This window comes from Daucus carota, chromosome 1 (genome assembly GCF_001625215.2).
Source record: "Daucus carota subsp. sativus chromosome 1, DH1 v3.0, whole genome shotgun sequence".
NCBI classification, from domain to species: Eukaryota; Viridiplantae; Streptophyta; class Magnoliopsida; order Apiales; family Apiaceae; genus Daucus; species Daucus carota.
This window is the reverse complement of record NC_030381.2, coordinates 46304468-46323030: the sequence shown is the minus strand read 5'-3', so window position 1 is coordinate 46323030 and position 18563 is coordinate 46304468. Positions and strand designations below refer to the sequence as shown.

At 35.0% G+C, this 18563-nt stretch overlaps 3 protein-coding genes across 4 annotated transcripts; all 3 read left to right on the top strand.

Moving 5' to 3' along the window:
* Positions 1-4917: 4917 nt before the first annotated feature.
* Positions 4918-9167, top strand: LOC108204957 (uncharacterized). The gene is made up of 4 exons (XM_017374661.2): positions 4918-5077; positions 8329-8416; positions 8564-8688; positions 8805-9167. Exons 2-4 carry the CDS (start codon positions 8332-8334, stop codon positions 9036-9038), a joined length of 444 nt encoding a protein of 147 aa, XP_017230150.1. The 5' UTR covers positions 4918-5077; positions 8329-8331; the 3' UTR covers positions 9039-9167.
* A 1072-nt stretch (positions 9168-10239) lies between these two features.
* LOC135150488 (glycine-rich RNA-binding protein 7-like) lies at positions 10240-16726 on the top strand. Its single transcript, XM_064086817.1, has 4 exons — positions 10240-10368; positions 10677-11003; positions 15897-16022; positions 16226-16726. The coding sequence occupies exons 1-4, from the start codon at positions 10255-10257 to the stop codon at positions 16538-16540; spliced, it is 882 nt and encodes a 293-aa protein (XP_063942887.1). The 5' UTR covers positions 10240-10254; the 3' UTR covers positions 16541-16726.
* LOC108204956 (uncharacterized) lies at positions 11802-14044 on the top strand. Of its 2 annotated transcripts, none has more exons than XM_064085725.1 (9): positions 11802-12132; positions 12211-12298; positions 12396-12473; positions 12624-12763; positions 12830-12911; positions 13009-13109; positions 13287-13367; positions 13536-13649; positions 13748-14044. In XM_064085725.1, exons 1-9 carry the CDS (start codon positions 12124-12126, stop codon positions 13853-13855), a joined length of 801 nt encoding a protein of 266 aa, XP_063941795.1. In that variant the 5' UTR covers positions 11802-12123; the 3' UTR covers positions 13856-14044. The 2 variants fall into 2 exon arrangements, with proteins under 2 accessions (XP_063941795.1, XP_063941794.1); XM_064085724.1 differs by having other exon boundaries at positions 12396-12542.
* Positions 16727-18563: the final 1837 nt, after the last annotated feature.

Genomic DNA, 18563 nt, shown 5'->3' with positions numbered 1-18563 from the left:
TTTTCATCCCATTCGTAGTGAAAATTGTGAGAGAAATTTTAATAAAAACTTACTTCCCTCTTTACTTCCTTTAGTTTCCAAAAAAAACCAAGGAACACAAAAATGAGTGCAATTTTGTTAGTTGCTTTCTTCTTCTGCTTTTATCTCTATTGAAAACTCAGGCTTTGGAGAGAGGAATTATATCTTTGCGTGAAAGTTGCTGCAAAAGCAGACTCACCCCGCCGTGCAAGTTCTTAAAAGGTTTTACATATAAAAAAAAAAAAAAAAAAAGGACAACCAATGGGCGATCTTGTTAAATTGCAAATTCTATATATCAATACACGTTACAGCATAATTTTTCATAATTCATGCATCTTTTCTTTCCGAGTGAACTCACAGACTTGGAATCCAAAAACCTAAATGCATTATAAAGGAATGAGATAAAATTGCTTTTATCATCTTTATATGCTTGTGCATTTTTTTTCCAGCTGTCTTGGTTGGTCCCACCAACTACAAAAATCCCATAATATAAACAGCTCAAAGAGGAAAAGTTCTTGTACAAGCACAAGTATGGTTCCTTCTATTTCAATTGTAAAACAAAATATTGTGTTAAATGAGAGCTGTAATGCTATTTTCTTAATACTTTGCACGCTCTTACTTCAGTCTGTGACAGCCTGAATCACATACTTCCCTAAAACAGACTATAAATCAAAAAAATTGTTGCTCAGCCGTATCCAAAAATAAGTTCAGAACCAGGGACATCAACTTCGCAGGCGTGTTTAACAAAATGTTGTCCACTCAAAGTTACAATTTATCTAGTGTATTATCAGCTATTAATCAAAATTTCACTTAAACCAGGTCGAATATAAGTTTTTATGAAAATCAGAAAATAATCTAATGAGCCAACAATCAAATTACACAATTATAAGAACCTAGTTGGTTAAAATCACAAAGGCAGATTTTTTATTTTTTTTAGGCACAACGGGAAACTTAGATAAAAAGAAAAAGAAAAGTACAGCTATCAAATGCATGAATTCTGTTTTAAATGATAAATCCTCCGACCATCACTATCCCATATCGACCCTAACTTCAAAATTAAAATCTCTTAGTATTTTTGGTTCCAATTATATTCTATGTAAATATGACTGCATAAATATATAATAGTCATATATGTATAGTGTATACAAGTAAACGAATAATTAAATATACAATTAGTAATTATTACTAGTATCAACGTACTTCTAGTTAATGGTCAAATCAACTTTCACTAAAAAACAATCAATTGCCACAAGATACCTTCACCTTTAAGCCCAAATCCCAAATTTTATAATTATGCTCTAATCTGTTCCCCATGCATAGTTGAGATTCTTAAATTTTCAGACAAATAAATAAAGAATAACTCACAAATTTATGCATTGTAAAGAATAAAGACCATATATTAAAGACCGTAATCCAATTATAGTCTTATTATTGACAACTTTTTTTAATTTGACAATTCACTTAATTACCTCTCACTTACACACACGGACCCCCCTCTAGTGAGAAGACTCCAAGGACAACAACTCTCTGTCAAACAGATGTAAAATCTAACAATTTCACCTTGCAGAATATTTTATTAATAGACTGACAATTTCTTAGTTTTCCATTTCATATCCAAGTGACGAGTTTTTTTTATTTAGAAAGAAATATAGCAAATATAAATCTCTAATATTATTCATTTCCGGGTTTATGAGATTATTTGCTTTTTCCTAACACACAAAAAAATCATAATAATTAATAAACAAAATAAAATATAAAAAACTGATTCAGCATTCACTAATCAGTACTCGCTACAATCCGACACACAGCAAAAAAATTTAGTGATCTGAAAGATTTAATACTGTCAAGTGTCAACCTCTTATGATGGCTATTTTGAGGATACAAAATTATCAAGCTCATAATAAATTTGTATGCATATACCCAAATGGTTTTCACACAATTCAACCAGAAATTTTTATTGGAATATGTTGGTGAAAGCCTCATTGATGTTCACAAATTCATTTGAGACCAGTATGTTTCCTGATTAAGAAGATGACAAATTTCTCTCTCTCATCCCAAAGACCTTGAAGACTCTGAGCAACAAGAACAAGTAGGGAAAATAAATGCTTAAACAGGAGAATAGGAAGAAAACCTATTGTAAAACTGGTTTGGGCTCGAAAGGGCGGCAATCTGGATTCATTTTCACCGAGGAACTGCAAAGTCTAAGGTAGGACAAAAATGAAACTTTTAATCAGAAGAGAATGATCATTGAGTTTTTTGCAAGGCATGTGTTGAAACTAGCAGGTACATAGTAGGATAGAAGACAATGCAAAGCAGTGATATTAAATTACATAATGATTAATCGATAGTTGAGAAAGAGTGAAACTATGTGTATAAACACTAGTAATGCTTCTTTGTTACAGTTAGGAAGCATATTAAAGAGTATATAAAGAATATCTTTAAGTTCCCAGAAAATAAACATGCAACATCAGCTGTCTGCTAAGTACAGACATGATTCATATTAATTGAGAATATAAGTGACGAGCTCAATTTTACTTCTAACAGCTCACCACAAGACAACTAACCAAGTTTTCTAATCCAAAAGCAGAATCAGTTATCAGTTATATATTAAATATTTACAAGTAAAGAGAACCCTTTTATTCCTAAAAATGCTTCACACTTTATGCATTCACAACCAATGTACATCCATATGGAAGCTGCAGCATAAAATCAGCTCAAAACAATTAACAACATATACCCGTCTCACACATTTAATATATTAAAACATTTTCTACTCTATGACTTTGTTGTGTATAATACTACAATTATAACTATTATGAGAAACTCAAGATATCAAGAGATACTAACTGATATAATAAAGGATTGTGTCCAAGGCGTAAGGTGTGACTATCCCGAAAGGAAACAGAAGTTAACAAACATGAACATCATTATTCTTGAATTAAATAGTGACACAATGATTAATATCCATACAACAGAAGAAGTAAAGTCAAGCAACACTTATTTAACTTGAAGTCAGATGCAAACTTCATAATATGGATTGAAATGACAAAATGCCAAAACTTGTATTTGGGAACAGAAAAGGCGCAGAACAGAACAAATATTTGGTTAACAAGTTTGGCAATGAAGAAAGAAAATGTCGAAAGAGTTTTTAATCATTTAAATAATGAAACACAAATAAAATACTAGGCATTTATTTCCTTGTTCTACGCCTGAAAAGCCTTTGTCACAATGGTGTGGCGAATCCTATAACAGCAAGTAGAAGAAGTAGTGAGCATACAAACGAACAAGCACAGTCTTTTATTAATTGTTAGGCAAGCACGAATTGAAATGTACAAGAAAATTTAACTATGTTATGTTGTAAGAAAACGCGAAGAGTAAGCATAAAATAGTGATTAAAAAGCGAGAAGAGAAAGGAGGGAGGAGGATACCCTGAGAAAGGCAGCTCCAGCAAGACGAGTGAAGCGCAATTTTGGAAGTAAGACGGGCAGAGGCAATGGCAGAATGAAGTGGCATCAACGACTCCACGCTTGCCAAAACCGAGGCAAACCTGAATCAACATACACACAGAATTAGGGAACGCAGCAGTGAAAACAATTACAATAGAGTAGAGTATAAAACATAAGAAGAATAAAAATACCTTAGAGGTGTGAAAGAGGTTGATGCGGAAGGGGTGGGAAAGGATTTGGGGGTTAGGGTTTTAGATATGAAAAGGCGTTTGGAAGACGATAACAGTCTACTACCGCCGCACCTATAAGCTGCCGCTGCCATCTCCGCTCACAGGCAAAACCCTAGACCTTCTAAATGTCTTGCAATTTTGAATCAAAGCTCCTCGCTAGTCACTACTCCTGCACTCTTCTCATGTTCTGAACCAATTTTTTACCAGCTTTCTCTACAATTTTCAATTTTGTTTTGAGAAAAATTAACAAACCCACATATTTTCAAAAAAAATAAAAACACATGACCAACAAAAAATATTTATAATTCTTTCATATTTATTATGAAATAAAACTGTTAATTAAACGAAATTCAAGATTATGATATTGTTTTTTAAATAATATATATTATAATATATGGAGCCGACTTTGTTCTATTCAATAAAATTTTTCTTTTACTTTCGCCTTTCATCTAAGCTGCATAGGAAAGGTCCAAAACAACCTCGGAGAAGGTCTTTCTGTGTAGGTGTAGGTAGTCCGTATCTTCACAGACATGTTTATTTCACCAAGTTTCTCTTTGAGATGATGCCTAGATTGTTACGCCTTTCATGCAGAGTGGAACTTACACGACAAGAAATTTCGCTATCCTAAACCGTTATAGTTATGGTCACTGTTCACTGGATTTCGGTCGTCGGCGCTCCTGTCATCAGGTCACCAACATTCTTGACCTTCCGGCACTGGACTGGCGTCAGCCTCCACACATGATCATATGATTTTGTGGAGACCTGTATTTTTGATAAACAGTCGGCTGGGCATGGTCATTGCGTCCCCCTTTGTGGGAAGCACCCCTTTTCCAGAAGTTGCAAAACTTGCCCGAGTTCCAAAGTTAAATATCCGTCTAAAATTATTAATAATAAATATTAAAATCAAATATCCAATTTTTTGTATAATAAAAAAATATATTTTGATTTCAATTCAATCGAATATCTGTTTCATAAAATGAAAAACTGCATTATGTAATACAATTTTGTTTAGTTGAACTATAAATCTATAATTGTTTTTATAGATTATTTATTAGTAAGTATCTTGAAAATAAAATTTTATATTTTAATAATTACATGTATTTTCATATATTTATTTTATTTTAACGAGAATCAGGTCAGGCTTTCTCAATCTTTATTTTTCAAAAATAAAATTAGCCGAACAATATCATTTAGCTAAACAAAAATTTCGGGTCAGGCTTACGTAGTTCACCCACAATCCCAAATTTGTCAAAATCTGAAGGCGGCCCAAAATTGCCGGCCCTAAAACTGGTAGAAGCAAGTAAGCAACTGGACTACCGGAGAAATTAGTGATTTGTCAAGGGGAACTGTTCACGAAGCAGCCGTTGTTGGACGCACCGGCCGGTAAGTTGCTCTGTCCGAACTAACTAATATTTGCTCTCATTTTAAGCTTTGTTTGTGGTGTAACATTCATCTTTATATTATTGCCCATTTAACTGAATTATACTGTAGCTTATATCTACCCTTATTACAATACTTGATTGTATGCTATGCTTTTGAATCTATTTTGTTTAATGTTGTTACATCCTCATTTGGAATGTAGTTAAGCTTCCATTTTTTGTCCTGACATTCAACGGACTCGGTCCCTAAAGCGTAATTCATGTTAATATTTGATTAATTCATGTTGAATAATTGAATAGTATTAGTAGTGATTGAATGAATAGGTGATGCGATGTAAGCCACACTCATGTTTTGCCCTCCCAATTACAATTCCATTGTAAGATTTTCTTTTATTACACATAATAGTTCAACGTTATCAAGCCTCAAGGCATTCAACTCCTAAAATCAGGTCCAGTCCTAATTAATGGCAAAGCCTAAAGTGATTACAAGCTTTGTACCTTGCAAGTTCACACCAAGTCCATGTATTATTCACTGAGATGAATGATGTGCCATGAAAGGCGTTTATAGGCTCCAAAGTTAATTTGAATTTGCTAGAAGCCTTATTATTGATGAAGTTGTGCGTTGATCCTGAATCAGTGAGCGCGACCATTTCTTGGTTTCCCACTTGATGAGGGGAACTGTATGTTTTTTATATGGTTCGTGTCATCATCCTCCAGCTGGATCAGTGACCATGAAGGAATTCATCCTCACAATGGAAGCATTGTCCAGTAGTTTTCCTTTGCTAAAGCTCATCCTATGTATGAAATCAATGGTTGGTGTTGCTTGAGCTTTTCTATGTGAAATTTTGTGACAGTTTTAGGTGACTTGGCCATCTTACATATATGATTAATCTGTTTGTCCTTCACCCTTGCAAGACTGATCACGTCTCTAAAAGTCTTCGGTTTGAACTATCAAATTGCATTACAAATTTTTTGCTTCATCACCCCCCTCTCCCTCCTGAAGGTCCCCACCAAAGCTTTCTGAGTCCAACCTTTAACCTTATAACCCAATCTCTCTAATTGCCATTGGTAGACTCTTAACGTCCCAGTTTGTTTCACATGTGAAAGTGCTTCATCAAAGTCTTCGCAATTTTTGTGGACCAAAAGCACAGCCACAACTCCTCAGAAAGATGTCCCATGTCACTGACTTACCCTTCTTTTTGTACGTTCTTTAAAGCCCCTGTCACCATTAAGTAGCCTCTCTGTTTAGACTTAAGTGAAAAAAATGGTACTTTTGGTCTGGCAGCAGTGCGTTGGTAATTAAAAAGTTGTTTAACTTTTGCCACCCATCCAGTAGGGGCATCTCCATTTAATATTTTTAAAAAAAAAATAATGTAACCTTGCGAACTTAGAGGGAGGTGTTTGTCTTATTTTTGCCAAAATTCCGATTGGTCATGATGAGCTTTTCGTGGTAAATCTCTTTCACTCTGTCCCTTTCATCTGGTGCACTGAAGAATCAACTAGTTCCCAATGACCTCATCCTGTGACTAATTCTGGTTCCGAATGTTGGAACTTGGTGTCAAAGCATTGTTGTCACGGCGCTCGACTAGTCGCGACTAGTCGACGACTAGTCGACTAGTCGGGTAAAGAAAATCGACTGGAGAGGTCGACTTGCAAATTGTCGACTAGTCGGTCGACATGGTCGACTAATCGATCGACTTATCGATTTGTCGGTCGACTTGGTCGACTAGTCGGTCGACAAGTGCAAAATTCAATCAAAAATTAAAATGAAAAAAATAAATAATTATAAACTTGCTCAAAATCAACAATAATGAACATGTTAATCTAAGTTTATAGATCTTTGTGTATGTTTTATGTATGCATAAGTCAGTATGTTAATGTATGTACATGAAAGGGGAAAAAAGACATGTTTGTAATTAGCATATCTATTTTGTGATTGATATACATATGAGAATTGGAGTGGTATAATTTTGTTGTAGGAAACCATTTATATAAGATATATATTAATATATATAATATTTATTTAATTAATATATACTAATATTTATTTAATTAATATTAAATTTTCGACTAGTCTACGACTAGCCGACTAGTCGACAAGCTGAACATATATCGACTTGACTCGACTTGTCGACGTGACAACCATGTGTCAAAGTCTACGGTCATCTGCTCCAAATTGTTTGAGAGATCCCCCACTTCAGTTTCAAGCTTCCTGAGGCCATCTTTGTTCGTAACCCTCTGTTGGTACCTAGATAAATGGTTCCATTTAGAGTTAATGATGAAAGATTTTGACTTGTGAAGGACACGTAAACATATATAGATAAATGTAATTATTTTTGATGAATACAACTACAATTAGGAGTCTCTTTGTACTACTCCTGCGCTAGCTCAACCACAACCTTGTGAAAAAATGCAGCTAACATATTTCACTGTTTGATCCCTTATTGCTTTTCCTTGATTGGCCTGTTATATTCACTAAACTTACTCAGAATTGAATATATATGTTGGCATTTGTTTCTTTTTTTTATGTAAGTAAAAAAAACCACAATTGTTTTTATTTGGTGATCCAATGCTACATATCACTCTCACCTCCTTCTTTATTTTTGTACCATCTTGAGCTCTTGATTAACATCTTCAGATGTATATTTGATCATAATAGTTCAATAAGCATTTTTCCTTTCATTTGGGAAATGGTTGGTGCTCTAGTTTGTATAACATAAGCATTGAATGTTCTTATTCTGCGAAGTGCGAACACCCAAGTTCAAGGTTCATGTATTACTGACATTTTCACTTGCGAAGTATCATACATTCATGTAGCTCTTTGTCATAGTGTTAAGCACATTAATATTGTACAATTGTATTTTCTCTGTTCCTATAGATGAATTTTCTGAGATTATGATATACTGACTTCAGAATGTGATACTCTTGCTGCTTGAGTTGGGTTTGAGCTGACCCAGCATGATGTCAAATTGTTGTGATACTGATAACATTGTAATTACTGTCAAATATCCTAAATTCTGATACCTATAGAGTTATAACTTGTTCTGCGTCCAATGCCTTCAATCCAGTATTGGTACTAAAATTGTTTCATGTGTCATAGTAAATTTGGAAAAATGCATAATCTATTGTTAGGTCAAGTCCAAAACTGATGTTGTGACTGTGTGATCTTTCAAAACTCTATGGTCGTCAAGCACATTGATCTTTACTAGATTGATTCCGCATGAATAATTTCTCAAAGTTCTCCTATTTTTATAGGACATGATGAATTATGCAACATCCCTGTGTAGAAGACTGAATCTCAGTGAGCTGGTATCAAAAGTTCCAGTCTACAGTTCTGGTAGTGGTATGTTTTCTTATAATGAAGTACTGATTTGAGTTCCTAGTAGTCAGTCAATGAATTAAAATAAATCAATGGTAATAAATAATAATGTTAAGTTACTCTTCACCATGAAGATGCTAAAGGTCAATAATTTAATGTTGTGATAACTAGATGCATCTGGAGGGGGTTTGAACTTGATATTGAGGCGTTGGGCTTCCAAGAAAACTGCAGGTTCCACAAAAAATGGGAGAGATTCAAAACCCAAGAATCTTGGGGTGAAGAAGTTTGGTGGAGAAGTAAGCAAATTTTGATTCTAGTGTACTTGTTTAAGGACCTAATTATTGTTGCAATGTATTATAATAATATTGAGTCTAATTATTATTTATTAACTTTATGATAAATATAATAACAGAGAGTCATACCTGGAAACATTATTGTTCGTCAAAGAGGCACCCGATTCCACCCTGGGAATTATGTTGGGATCGGCAAAGACCACACTCTATTTGCTTTAAAAGAAGGTAATGTCAAGTTTGAACACCATAAGCTTAGTGGACGCAAATGGGTGCATGTTGAGCCCAAGGAAGGTCATATGCTTCACCCTATCTACTCAAATGCTGCAGTTTCGCAACTGGAGACGAGTGTTTAATTCTCTTGCAGTAGCATAGCATGACAATGTTTTGTACACAGAATTTATTCATCTCATGAACATGAGATATTGCATTTTACGTTTTTTGTGAAGACAATGGGACTTCTGATCTGATTTCTTTGTTTAACAGATTATTGTCTCAATAGAGCGATCAGAGTATTCCAGTCATTTAAAATAAGCAGTTCATTAGGGGCATGCAGCAGTGATTCCTTGAATAGAGCGATCAGAATAAAAGAATCAGTATTCCAGTCATTTAAAATAAGCAGTTCATTCCGTCAAAAAAAATAAGCAGTTCATTAGGGGCATGCAGCAGTGATTCCTTGTCTAATTATTCAGAATAGACTGGAAGCAATAGCCCTAAGTGACAATGTTCTGTTAAATATTTACATTTGGTGCTGCACCTCTTTTGACATCGGATTGGACTTGCTTACAAACCTTAATATGAGAACGAAAAATAATTGAACTGTTTAAAGATCCATCCCACAACAGTAACTGATGTTTTAACATGTTTTGTTACCACGGGTTTTAACCGCAACATATGGACGGAAGTGATTGTGCTTGAATATACTATGACTTTGTAAAATCCTGCACTTACTTAACAGATCAGCTACAATCTGTTCTTCAGTTGTACGCATATCTCTATCACTGTGCTTTTGAATTTGGATATGATCAATTATGGTGTACGTCATGTTGTTTGAATCCTCTTATAATTTCAGTCCTCGTGAGGACATTAGACAAGAACTTCTTGTATATGTTATTTATAACAATATGCTTCTTATGATCATGAACATTCTCTAAAACGAAGACGGATCACGATCTTTTAATGTCTAATTATTAGCAGGGGCATACAATTTTTAAGTGACAGAGCAAGTTGATCGATGGGATAAATAAATAGGTTTGTTTTGCATCTCTTGATTTATAATTCTAATTGATTTTGAACCATTAAAATGAAAACGCAAAATTAGGAAACGTAGAGGAAAAGCTAGAAATTAGTTGAGTTTGAGTTGCAACAAAATAGAGTGAAACTCGGTAGTAGCAGCGCAAGAACAGAGCGCAAAGAATGGACAAACAACAAAACTGGGTCAATGAATCATCACTAAAACTAGGCTGATTCACCTATTTAACCCCTCCATTCAGCTCTCCTCTCTTCATTGCTTTCTCCCACTAAATTTTAACTCTTTAAATATAAATTAATAATATTAATCCCATCGTGACAATGGCAGCTGCAGATGTAGAGTTTCGATGCTTTGTGGGAGGACTGGCATGGGCCACTACTGACAGGACTCTGGGCAACGCGTTCTCTCAGTTCGGAGAAGTCGTGGATTCGAAGGTCGGTGACGGGGGCAGCTAGCGCAGTCTGATGTGTTATTTGTTACTAGTGATCTTGATCATTTGTTACCTGTTCTGCTTTTGTTTCTGTTATCATCATACTCTCTAGCTCTCTTTTTGTTACTTTTACTCATCCTCATCCTCTCCTCTGGTACGTTAAGATCGGTTATGCCTTTTTAATTATGTTTATTATATGTAATTTCTCAGCCACTAATCTTGCAAATTTGATAAGCTGATATCTAATTGATCATCATGTGCTTCATATTTTTTTTAAGTTTAATTTGATATTGTATGTTTTTTATTTGATAGATTGTGAATGATCGCGAGACCGGGAGATCGAGGGGATTCGGATTTGTGACGTTCAGAGAAGAGCATGCATTACGAGAAGCGATTGAGGGAATGAATGGGCAGAGTCTAGATGGACGCAACATTACGGTGAATGAGGCTCAGTCGAGGGCAAATGGAGGTGGAGGTGGAGGAGGTTTCCGTCATAGTGGTGGAAGACGGGAAGGAGGTGGAGGCGGTTATGGTCGTCGTGACAGCGGACCATATGGTGGAGGTGGTGGGCGTGGATATGATACCGGGTCTCCGAGGTATGGTAGCCGTGCGGGAGGTCCAGACAGGAAATGGAGGAATTAAATTTTAGTATGTTGCATGATTAAATTTCGTTGGTTTTTTTGGATATAAATAAAATAAAGTTAGTGTGCGTGATTGTTTTGTGAGTTTGATTCTCTCTGATTCGAGAAATGATGTATGAATTCAAAAATCAGGAATCGATTAGATACAGGTTGGGCCTGGTATGTGTTTATTTGCGTGTGTGTACATGCTTTGGTTCAGTAGCTAGTGTTTGAAGAATATCAGATCTCTCCGAGTGTCCATTGTTCTCTTGTACCACAGGAAGATAATACGAAAGCAACAATTACGTTCATTTCTCAATTTTGTATTAGTGAACTTAAAATCTTAAATATTGCAGATAGAAGGAGAGGAAATATAGTAAGGGGCTTAAATTAATATGTTTTTTGTGGAATGTCTATATTATTTGGTTAAACTCGAGAGAGAAAATAAATGTCCTCCAATAGAGAATTATTATACTCGAGTTCATGACTCAATAATTTGAGCTAAAATTCGAGATTCAGCCTAGTCATACTCCAGTAGTTTTGCCACTCGAAAACCGGTTTGCATAAAAGCATAGAGTCAATCCTGCATGCTTACTAGCGTAGACTTGAATTTGATACACAGAGCTGGGACGGCGATTTCGAATAACAGGTCGTGTTCATGTCAGCAATCGAAATGATTCCGGATCAAGTAAAAATCACTTAAAATTCTAATTTCGGGTCTATCAAGTAATTTTCGGATCACTTTCAGATTTTGTGATAAATCGGATTGCGGGTCAGGTTCGTGTCGTGTCTTTTTTATTGTTCTGTACACATCTATAGAATATAAATCCTGAAGGCAAATGCGAGTCACTTTTACTATGGTTGTCCTTCGCGGGCCTCTTATTTACAAAACTTGCCATTGATCATTACTTCCCCTGCAGCAGTTGACTTATGCGGCCCCCTTTTTCCTCCTCTTTTAAATTTATCTTTCATTTTGAAAATTCAAATTTCAGTGCTCTATTATTGTTCTTCTACTCGCTCCCGATCCATCTCTCCATTTCTCTACTCTGCTTTTGTTCTGTTTTCCCCCATAATCTCTGTCTGCTTTATCCCCGAGCTTCCTCCGCCATTTTGTTATTAACAAGCGACTGTAATTTACAATGGGTCGGGTAAAGATTCATCGTATGCAAATCTCTGCTAAATTTATTTTCTACTGTTATTTTATCCAATTAACTTTTCTTTCGCAGCCTAACAATATGTCTGATTCTGATTTTGATGGGTTGGATCATGGTTGGAGGTCTCCTGATTTTAGTTTTCATTCATCTATGCCATCTGGTGAGTTTTTTTAAAGCTGGTACTTTAGGCTTTTGTTTATTCATTTGCATGTTCTGTTTTTAGTTTTCAAAGATGTCCATTCTTCTATATTATACAGGCAGCGTCGTACATTTGCTTCAAGTTGACCACACCGGGCTTGCAGCTACCCGTGGCCACTGTTCCGGCGACAAGCATGGTAAAGATACTGGGCGTATTTTCTCTGATGAAAACAGTCCTTTTTATTGTCGTTCTACAACTAAGTCAGGTATTTAACTGTCCCTATGTCATTTATATTAACTCATTTTTCCATTTATGTCTAATTCATGTCTAATGATTTGCACGTAAGCTCAAAAAGGACGATATGATTCCTCAAACAGAGGTTTGTCAACGCCCATGCTTACAAGATCTGTAACTGATTCTGTGATTGTTGACGAAATAAGTCCTGCTCATGTGATCTCAAACGATATTTTATCAAATGTTGACGAAGTAAGTTTTATTCACACAAAATTTTGTTTGCACGGTGCTTTTATCAAATGAACTCTGTTTCCGCAGCATAACAATATATCTGATTCTGATGGGTTTTACCATGGTTGGAGGTCTGCTGATTTTAGTTTGGATTCCTCTCTGCACTCTGGTGAGTGTTTCTAAAGCTGCCTGTTAAAGTTTTTGTGTATTCATTTGCCTGCATTATTTTTCGTCTGCAACGATGTTCATGTTCCTATATCATACAGGCACCGGTCTTGCAGCTGCTTGTGGTCACTGTTCCGACAGCAAGCATGGTAGAACTCCTTTGTCTGATGTTTCCAATCAGTCATTCTCGGCATGTCGGCAGGTATAACAAATACTGGGTATGACACAGCCTTACCGTTCTCCGTTGAAGCTTTTTCTCCATTATTTCTCCTTTACAAACGAGTCCTCTGTGTAATGGGTCAGGTAAAGATCTTTCGTGCTTAAATCTATATATATGTTTGTTATACAGTGTTTTGATTAAATGATGTCTGTTGCGCAGCGGAACAATATTTCTGACTCTGATGGGTTATACCATGGCTGGAGGTCTGCTATTTTAGTTTGGATTCCTCTCTGCAATCTGGTGACTGATTCTTGTGTCTCCTATTAAAGTTCTTATGTATTTATATTTGCGTGTTTTCTTTTTTATCCGTCTATAACGTTATCTGCTTAGTTTGCGAGTGTGCGTAGCACAAGATATGATATCTGGTATGTAAATTAATTTTTGACCAATGTCAGTTGTGATGTGCAGAACAATCTTCATGAACTCTGGTCCCTACTGAACTTTCTACTTCCGGAGATTTTTAGTTCATCAGAAACTTTTGATGAATGGTTTGCAATCTCTGGGGAAAATGACTTGGAAGAGGTTGTTCAATAGCTTCACAAGATACACGCACTGTATTTAAGTTTGTTGTCCGTGGTTGCAATATGATGCTATTCTAATTATGTTTTTGCTTATGTTAGGTCCTCCGTCCATCCCTTATGAGAAGGTTGAAGTCAGATGTTGAGAAGGGCTTGACTCCGAAGGAGACAATACTCAAGGTTGGTATGTCCCAAATGCAGAAGCAATAGACTGGTGTCACGAGAAGCGACATCGAGAAACTTTTAATTATGAGTTAGAATCAATTTTTTTTAACGTTGGTTCAATGAACTTATAAGTTAAGTTTTGTGATTCTAAGAAGTTCAAAATATCAGCTTCTTTCAAGGACTTATTTTGAAATTTGAGTCATGAATATGTAGACGGTCACTTTAAAAGATAACTTATAATAAATTAATATTATGTAAATTATATTTAATTTCACACGTATTATCTTCTGGTAATTTAATTCAATATTCTTATAAAAGTGATTCATTATATTAATCATTAATTTTTATTCAAAATTTGATAGCTACGATATGTATTTAAATTTTATAAAATTAAAAAATAAAAAACAATCGACTAAAATGTGAGTCGTCGCTTACCTGTGTAAATTATTTTTTTTTATAAAATATAAAACATTTGATTAAAGTGCGAGGTGTCGTCGCTCGGCGGCGCCGAGAAGCAATTAGTAAAAAAAGACTTTTTATATATGGAAAATTATTACGTAATTTTGGAATATAAATATATAATTAATATTTTAATTAACAGAAAAAATAAATTAAAATTAATAATATTGATTATCCGATCAACTCATCTAAAGATGTGAACCAAAAGTAAAATTCACGGAAAATAAAATAACATGTTTCCTCTTGAAATTAGCTAACATTTCCCCAGTTTTAATGTATGGGCCAAATTTGTATAATTACTGTCATTGCTATGTCCCTAAGCGGTATTACTAAGCAAATTATTATCATAGCACTTATGGAGAGGATTCCCTATACGCCTTTTGTATAACAAATCTCCTTTAAACTCTTCCATAGCATTATTATTTACGTTAATTATTTGATGATCTCAACTAAATACGTAAGCCAAAAGTGAAGAGTTGAATAAGAGTTTACTTCAAAAATATCAATGTTTAAGTTGTAGGTTTTTAATACGAATAAATATATATATTTTAATTCAATTCAAAAATTAATTTGAAATAAAATTATTAAGTATGTGGTTGGGTCATCTTAAGATGTGTTTCACAAAGTAACGCGAATTAAGTTAAAAGAAAAATTTGCAATTCCCTTTTTAGCGTTAGCCCAATTGTTATGCTTAGGCCCAATTAGTTAAATAAGAATGCTCAGTGGGTTTCGTATATACCTATGCAGTATTAAACAGAAATTCTTAGGGACTTATGATAGCAATTTAGTATAGGCTTTTGTGTGGGCCTTTTGTTTGAAAAAGTTCCATTCAACTTTTTCACAGTACTCCTGAGTAAAAATATACCGGCGGTAGCCGGGCAAAAGTCCTAGTTTTAATAGACATATAAAGTTTTTTCTATTGTTAGGTGCACATTTTAATATACATATAAAATTAATACTTTATTTTAAAAAAAAATTTATATAGAAAAATTAAATATTTATTTTTATTCAAAAGAAAAAATCTCAAAATAATTTATCAAATTATATTTTATAAGGATATTAAAATGCATGCCGAGACTCAAAACTCATTATTAATAATTGAGGGGATGGAGGGAATATATGTTTAGCCTAAACATATATTCTAAATTTTGTGAAATTATAAAAGTGCTCCTACAAAATTTAAAAATATATAGATGTTTTCCGAAAATTTGCTTGGTGCCCTCAAAATTTAAATCCTAGATCCGCCTTGTGTTTATGAAAGAGGGTTTAACATTTATTTTGATTTTTGAGCCCTTTACAAATATATCTTTATAAATTTTTAAGAGAAATTCAAATGAAATTAAATAATCTGAAAAAAAAATGTCTAATCAATTTTATACGCTCAATTGAAATAATCTCTGATTAATTTATAAAAATAAACTTCAATCAATCTTTTTATATTCACTTTTCTCTTTTATAACGTTATATAGTGAGAGAGCTAGTGTTCCAGCCAAACACGCCCTTGAATCCAAAAATATCTTTGGTCCAAAAAAATATCTGCCCCCTCTCCTCGTCCTATATAAACAATCCCCCCTTTCACTCTCAGTCCCAACCATCTCCACCTAACTAATCTAATTAGGGTTTATAAATATCTCTAGAAATGAGTTCAGCTGATGTCGAGTACCGTTGCTTCGTGGGTGGTCTGGCATGGGCCACTACTGACCGCTCTCTCGAAGACGCCTTCTCTCAGTACGGTGATGTGGTTGATTCCAAGGTCGGTTTGTGATAATTATGTAATCGGGTCGGATCTGACCCGTTGGACACAGATCTTGTTTACTATGTGTTACTATTGTTACTCTTTGTTACTAATGTGTTACTAATTACTACGATTTACGGTATGTTTGGCCGATTTTGAGTTTGTGTATAATGAGTTGTTGAATTTGTTTATGTGGATTGTGATGGGTGTTATGAATGCAGATCATCAATGATCGTGAGACGGGGAGGTCTCGGGGGTTCGGATTTGTGACCTTCAAGGACGAGAAGGCGATGAATGACGCGATTGAAGGGATGAACGGGAAGGAACTGGAAGGGCGCAACATTACTGTGAATGAGGCTCAGTCTCGTGGAGGCGGCGGCGGTGGACGCCGTGAGGGTGGGTATGGCGGCGGCGGCGGAGGTTATGGCGGTGGACGTCGTGAAGGTGGTGGTGGCTATGGAGGTGGTGGTGGTTATGGAGGAGGTGGTGGTGGTTCTCGCTACTCGAACCGTGGCGGAAATGACGGGGGCTGGTGATTCCAGTTAGTTAGAGTATTATGATGGGGTGCTCTTGAATCTAGTTAGTAGTATTATGTATGATCAAGGGGGTGATTCTAGTTAGTGCAATGCTGGGTTTGTGCTATCACGGCTTATGCTTATGCCTTTGCCCTCTCTATCTATCTATCTATCAATTTCAGTCTTAAATCTTAATCAATAATTCCAGTCTTTTGCCTTAATTTATTTAATATTTGTTGATTGTTGATTTACTAAAACTAAAACCAGAAATGAACATAAACGGTGAACTCGCCTCAATTTGAACCGGGACCTTTGCTGTAATAAAACAGAGACATAAAACTTGTTACTGAGAAAGTTGAACCGTTAACAAGATTGTCTGCAACTAGAGAAGCTACAAGCAAAACACTAGAACTTGAAAAAAATGACAAATCACGCTAGTCCTAAATCGTTCTAACACATTCATTAAAAAAAATGTTACACACTCTAAAAAGTGTTTCCAGATGTTTTTCTTAATCTAGTTGGTGTATACATACATTTAAGAGAAACACAGTCCATCCTGATGAAGTCTTTAGACTGACGTTATTCCACAAAATAAGCTCTTAACTTCTCCCATATTCATTTGGATCATTTGTTTAGAAATAAACAAAAATCTTTCAAGTTCAGTAATTCAGCGTGCACCTGTGTACTCAACAGTGCTACCACATCACTCGTCATTTTATAGATAAGCATCTAATCCATAAACTTCATTACTCGGTGGGAAAAAAAAATCTCCACAGCAGAATCATTATTAATGATAAAGACTTGGGATTGAGGATTTACAAGTTGAGTGACTTATTTGCATTTTGATTCGGGAAGATACAATTACCAGACGCTGCGAAAACCAGCCAAACATCCAAATTTGAGACGGATGACTCCAAATTCTGTTCCAACGCTGATCCAAATTTAGATCAGTTAACAAAATATTAGAATAACAAAATCAAAGCTATAGCCTAAAATATGACATCAGTTACCCTCTCCTGTATTGTTGTGAACATATATCTTGCAATCGATGGTCATAAACGACCTTATTTCTACAGCTTCATCTCATCTATCTTCTGCATTCGTTCCTTCATCTCACATAGCTCGGACAGTAGCTTCTGATAATTTTAAGTGCTAGGCTCAAAGCTAGCTACTGTGATCAGTCTAAAATCGTCCTAATTTTTCAAAATCAGTGAAATCAATGAAAAGAAAAATTAAAGCCAAAATTTGATGTGGGTAAATATACAGCCCTTCAGACATAATCAGTGTGGTGACTAAATAACCTTAGGGCACAATACAGCAAGGTACAAAATTAATTCTAAAAAATCAAGAAATATAGCCTGAAGAAACTGGCAACTGACAACATTGAAGGGAGCCACTTATGACTCATGTATTATGACCAAATTCACCATTAGAATAAACACCATATTTTCTACCCTTTCAAGCTAAATTTTATTCCACGATGTATTAATATCAAACTGGCAAAAGCTCAGCACTTGGTTGAATTCCTCTTTCACGAATGACAGAGCTAAAGCTATATTAGTATGTCCAGCGGACTCAAAGCCATGTGTTTAATGAAAACACGAAGACGTCTTCTACAGTACTAATGCATTTTCTACAATCCTATTGCAGGGGTGCTATGTTAGCCTGAAAACATAAAATATGGCTCACAGATAAAATTTTCAATTTTCTCAAATCAAAGAGTAATCTGTGGAATCAGAAATCGCTACTGACTTCAGTCACTGATTACGACTTGCTAAAATATGGCCTCACAGACTATACAACAGATAAGAACTTTTTCTGAACGTTAAAAAATTACAAGCTGATCAATAAAATTCACTCAAATCTCATCACTATATTGATAATACTGGACCATTGAGAGTCTGAGTCTCCTACTTTCTCCAACTTGTAAGAAGGACCACCAACAAGAAATGGATTCATGTACCAGTATATATATATACCAAGCGATAAGTATTCAAACTACCCTCTCATTTCTGCTACGTCTTTTGATATCCTAAAGATTCCT